This window comes from Schistocerca piceifrons, chromosome 1 (genome assembly GCF_021461385.2).
Source record: "Schistocerca piceifrons isolate TAMUIC-IGC-003096 chromosome 1, iqSchPice1.1, whole genome shotgun sequence".
Taxonomy (NCBI): Eukaryota; Metazoa; Arthropoda; class Insecta; order Orthoptera; family Acrididae; genus Schistocerca; species Schistocerca piceifrons.
The window spans coordinates 912723391-912729390 of NC_060138.1; the positions used below are offsets into that span (position 1 = coordinate 912723391).

The following is a 6000-nucleotide window of genomic DNA, read 5'->3' on the forward strand; positions in this document are numbered from 1 at the left end:
AACATTCTTTCTCTTGTGCCTGTCTGCACCTCAACGTGTCATCTTTACAGTGAGTAGCAATCTATAATATTCCTTATGTTGTTGATATTCCAGGCTCGAGTTTCCACTGTTTGGTTCTCATTCGGTTAAATTTTTGGCAAACAAACAAATTATGCACTCAAAAACAAATATGTATCTAGTACATTTTACTCAAATTCTTTTTCTTGTTAAACTAAGGGAAAATTGTCGCAACAAAATTTGCAGATAATTTGAAGAGAGACTTTGCATAATCATTGCTTCCTGACCCACCTGGTGCATCTATATCCATTCTCTGCAAAGTGCAAAGGTCATGGCAGAGGATACTTCTCCTTGTCTCTCACTAGGGCTTCTTTGCAGTCCATTTCCATATGGTGTGAGGAAAGAATAACTGCTTAAATTCCTCTGTACACTGTAATCAGTCTAATCTTGTATTCACAATCTGATCTTCATTTATGATATTTCTATATGCTATGCAAAAAGCTTTGTCAGAAAGGCAATTTGCATAATCCAAGACATATTAGTTCAGGAACAATGGTCTGCAAATTTGAGAATATTTTCACAATTTTACTGTCCAAAAGATAAGTGGCCTTGTGAAAAAACAGGTCTAGTATTTATATTAGGAAACACATGGAGCCTGGAACTTCATAAATAATTTCACACAGTCCCCTTAGGTACATTCTGCACAAACTGAAGGGCAACCTCAGACTGTTTTGACACTTGACATGGAATAACCCAATTATGCCAAAATGTTTCATAAATAAAAGCAATTAATTAAATCTATTACAGCTTCAGGGTTAAACACTTCTTTGATGAAGTCACACACATAGGATATAATTCAAGTGTACAATGATACATCCTTCAGCTCTTGATAATTGCAACTAGCATAGGTATCGAAGGTCAAGCTATTGATCACTCAGTAATTTTGTTCAATCCGATAAAGCTTGAAAACAAATAGCCATTTATCAGTAATGCGCTTATTTTATTCTAGTTACACGCGAGTGTTCAATGAAGATCAGTGACACTTTACATAGAAATGAAATCAACAATGACCAACCATCAGTATCTCGGATATCTCCCCCCCCCCCCCCCCACCAAACTGCAGTGGTTGTCACTTGCTTAAGCGACAGATGTAACACCTGACACTTGTAAAATCTTTGTCTCAAACTAGGCTAATACTGGTGTGTCCACACATTTTAAAACATGAAAACAAAGCACAAAATTCTCTTACATCACACTAATCAATTAAAACCATTTGTCAAATTGTCTAAGTCCTTAAATTCTACAATGACTACATATGGTAGCCATCATACAGGAATTATTTTCATTTTTCCTCCATCCCCCCCCCCCCCCCATTTGTGAGAGTTCAAGTTAAATATTGCATATTTATACAACTGGTTTGGGTAGGCCTACGCCTTGGTTAATACACACAGTGAGGAGCCCTTTCCCTTTTGTTAAAATACAAACTTCAATCCCTTGCCCCAACACAGGTATTACAAAATCATTAAAATTTACACACAGGAAGAAAAATATCTAGGAACAAAAGTTTCCATAAACGTAGCACTGTAACTGAAAAGCAAATTACAAAATTTGTTAAGTCTCAAAGAGCATAATTATTGACATACTCCATTATCAACGACGCAACATTCAAACTTTCTAAGTATCAAAGAAACCTGTGTCTATAAGACACGAGTTACAGTCTCCAGCAACACAGCTCCAAAACGTGCAACAACCCCTTTTAAGCAACAAGACAGAGCATTGTATCCAATCAGCTTGCTATCTAGATTTCTTTAAGTTTTAGTCCTTATGATTCTATCACCTTGATGAAAGTAAAACATCCCAGTACAAACTAGTAGCAGAATAATGTAAACAAATACATACCTAATCTGAGACCTAGATCAATCACATTTTCTCGAGATGAAGGATCTAACTGGACACTGTTACATTTACGGATATAAGCAGCAGTTAAGTCTTTTGTAATCCTCCTACTGTGGTCCATCAGAGCCTGCAAAATGCCAATTACTTTGTAAGTTATCCACAAAACAAAAACATTTTTCGTCAAGGAACATTATAATAATAACAGGCACCCACCTGGAAACTTCTTAGCAGCTGCAGTCTTTTATTCGAAACTTTTAACATTGTTGAAAACACATCGATATCCGTGAACTCGAGGTTCAGTAAACAGAGTGTTTGATCTTGGTATAACTGTGTAACAAAAAAAGCCAAATTACTGGCCACAATTCATCATTGCCTACAGAAGGCACAATACATATTACGCCTAAAACGATCTGTCATTCAGTTTGGAGTAATGGGTAACTGTTGGTACGATATAATCATACATACCTTGTAATATAAATCAAACAGAAGGCTGGCAGGCAATGAACGTATTTCATCTTTAAAAGTAGAATAATTATTTACAACAGCAGCTACACCGAGTTTATAAAGCGATTCAGCTGTCTTATAAACGTGTCGCTTGTCTGCGGCTGAATCCCCTACATTTTCTGCGGCCATTGTTTACCTACATCGACGGACGCCTATCAACACAGAATTCAACATCCAGACCCACAGCTGATGGCCATCACTGACATCAACCAGACGAAACTGAAAACAAGTCAAGCAAGATCTCTGACTGTTCTTTATTGTCCGCAAATGGATGCAGTTAAAACAGCGCAAGGACGCTGTTGTTTGGTGAAAATTTTACATCGCAACTATTGATTCACACGATGAGATGCGAAATAAGCAAATACACTGCAATACTCATATGGCAAAACGTTTTCTTCATTCCTCTGTAAACAAGGAAATGGAAATACTTACGAGTTCTAGCAACAAAGAATATATCACTATATTCATAACAATTGTACATGTTCTCTTTAGCGGGCAACACTGAAGCTGTTTAATTCGTTTTAGTATTATCGAGAAAACGAACACTGCTTTCATAACGCAATTTAACTTAAATCTTTTTTTTAATCAAGTTCGGTGAACAGTGCAATGAAGTATCTGAGAGCAGTCTTTAAAAATAACTTCAGTAAAATGGAAATGACACTCACGTCTCCCAAAGAGGTAGCATCCATCATAAAATCGTTAGGATCTGGAGTATTCCAGTGGGTATGACATGTTCCACACCCACGAGAATCATCTCACTTTTTGGGTCTGTGGAACGAGATCTGAATCTATTGTAATCCAATGTAAAGGTTTTCAAAGTCCCTTGTGTTTATGCTATACGCAACTTTTTATTCACGCATCCTTTAACTAGAAAATGGGATTTTCCAGCATGTTCCTTGTGTTAAGTTTGCTCAAACGCCTGGCGGATAAAAGTCCAAAAAGACTCTAGGATATTGTTTATTAAAAACTATTTTGTGTTTGCACTTTTATAGTCTTTTTTCCTTGAGTCAAACCGCTCACTTTTTGACTTTTATATTTCCCAGCTAAAAGTGGTACTTTTTTCAGGAATTGAATCGTTAAGAAACAAAATGAAGATTAATAAATAAACTTAAAATTGCATTAAACTAGATTATTTGATGAAGAATATATTCCTTTAATTGTTACAAAGCTGTTGTACAATCTACACAAGCTCTCATAATTTACTTGTCCAATTATAAATACGCAGCATAAAAGAGGAGGTCAAAAGTACCTCATGAACTTTATTATTTCCATATTAGAAAATTATGAACTGTGTTTCACAAATGCAGTACTTCATTATTGGAGACCTGTACAAATTTTACAAAAGAAGCATATCATTTAAGGTACTTCAAATAGGCTTACCTTTTGGCTTAACTCTGTGTACCATGTCTTCACTCACGGGTATAACAGAATAGGACGTGCTCATTTATAAACAGTGATCTCTACAGGGAGAGATGGGTGTTTATAACAAATTATAATATGAAGTATAACAGTATTATGTGGCTGAGCCAAAGAAGCAGCATCCATGTAAAGGATGAAACCAATTTTTTGTATAAGCAGCCTCATTTTCTTAGAGACCATACAATGCTGGCTTTGGCAATGTAAAATAATAAGAACAAGACAGGGATTCATCACACTGAAGTGATGGACATTAGATTTTACAGATCACAAACAGTTTAAATACTGCTTCAAGATGTTCTTAATAATTACTACGTAAAATGATGAGTAGCCTATTACTGCAAACAACACCAGCAAAAAATACACCAAATGTTAGGGATGTCTACACTCATATTCATAAGCTTTAAGAAGTTTGCCACGTAGTTGTTACCTTAATGCTGATAAGAGGATACTTAGAAATCTGTTAACATTATCTGACCATCCATGGTGACATGTTTGATGTGGTGACGAAATTCAAGGATGGGGCAGTTGGGTACCACATGAAACGTACACCAGAATCTGTACGTAGCTCACAATTTAACTATACTTAGCTCTGGCATGCCGCTGTTCAAAATTGGATCTGAATGGACAGGATCAAGGTAAGTAGCCAGGATGTTGTCCTGGCCTATTCCAGGCGTTATAACGCCTTCTCAGTTGCGATACTGTATTCCATTATGAAATAAGCAACATAGATCTCAGTGCGACGTCATATACTAGGAATCTTTCAGACTGACTGGTTCTTAGAAGGCTCTGTAATCTTGTCAAATCGGACAATGCTACATAGTGGATACTTCTGAAACTTGGCAGGTAGTATCTGATTGGTTGTATATTTTCGCCTTTTCTGACCATTCAGATGTAGGTTTTCCGTAATTTCCCTAAAGCACTTATTTTCATGAGCGACTTTCTTGTTTCAGTTGACCACTTGTTGCAATTGAATCTACTGCAGCGCCCCTGGCGTTTTATTCCTGTAGTGAATCTCGTCTGTCGTGAGTGTTCGTTTTCGTTTAGATGCTAGTGCCGAAATTGTGTATGTTCTGAGAGGAGTTGGCTGTGGTTTTGGCGTCTTAACAGTGAAAGAAATGTAGAAAAATCAATGAAAATAGAGTTTATTAATGATAAAATCCAAATTCATACTGGATGTTCATGGCAAAGGTCATACAGAAGAGATGTGTGTCGCCCAAATGTTTAAAAGATCTACACATATCTGCTTGAAAAAATATGTAACTGCAGACACCACAAAAAAAAAATTTAGGCAATAAACAGAGCAATTTTACTTTCTAAGTTGTAATATATTGGCCAGACAAGACACTTAGCCCGCCACACAGATGCAGTAGCTGCCAACCACCCAAGCCAGCAAGCACCTGTTCAGTTTGGAGCTGGAGAAAGCGACAGTATGCTTCCCCAGCCTCTACTGTGTGGCCAAAGAGGTAACAAGCCAGTCAGTGACACAAACCCATATTGTCAATTTGGAGTGAAAGTAGACATTTCCGGATGCAAAGGGCCTTTTCTAGATAGAGATGACAAATGGACAGATCCAAAGGATGCAGGCCATCAGCTCTTAACAGAAGACATGCAACTTGCCAAGCAAGGGAATACTTTTCGCAAATAATTTTCTTGACTGTTGTGCATAATCATTCTGCAGTGGGACCTTTGGGTGATATGCTACAGCTGAGGAAGATATTACAAAATAATTTGAATAGCCCAGAAGAAAATCATAAGCTGAACAATCAGTGTGCTTTGCCATGTCCACACAGAGATCTCAGTAGAATTCTAGTGGAGAAATCGTCCTGGCATGGAGGAATCGATTTTGAGATGCCAGAGCAGGCACTTGCTGGCGAAACTCCATAGTACAGATGTCAATTGGAAATGCCAGATTAGAGGCATCGATGATGGTCTTACTGACGCCTCGTTTCTGAGCGCCACTGCTTCTAGTGCTGGATGTCCAACTCTGGCTGCAGCTGAAAGACATGCACTGACCAATGCACCTAGCCTGCTGTGAAATGCTGCCAGTCGACTCCAGGGAGCATTCAACCACGCTGTCAGCAGCCAAACCAGCGCCAATTAAATGACTTCCATTACAACACTGCTATCAAGTCCAACATCCAGTTCCATTTGTCTCTTAGTAACCAGAATTAAATTCCTGGTAAT

The 6000-nt window shown here is 37.7% G+C and overlaps 1 protein-coding gene across 1 annotated transcript in view; it reads right to left on the reverse strand.

Moving 5' to 3' along the window:
* Nucleotides 1-3089, reverse strand: part of LOC124717020 (amyloid protein-binding protein 2) — a 130372-nt gene extending 127283 nt beyond the window's left edge. Inside the window, exons 1-4 of the mRNA XM_047243678.1 lie at nucleotides 3063-3089; nucleotides 2359-2616; nucleotides 2107-2220; nucleotides 1897-2020 (exon numbers count right to left, since the gene is read on the reverse strand). Coding sequence (XP_047099634.1) covers nucleotides 1897-2020; nucleotides 2107-2220; nucleotides 2359-2526 — 406 coding nt within the window. The 5' untranslated portion in view covers nucleotides 2527-2616; nucleotides 3063-3089. The remainder of the gene's footprint in view (nucleotides 1-1896; nucleotides 2021-2106; nucleotides 2221-2358; nucleotides 2617-3062) is intronic.
* Between the last annotated feature and the right edge of the window lie 2911 nt (nucleotides 3090-6000).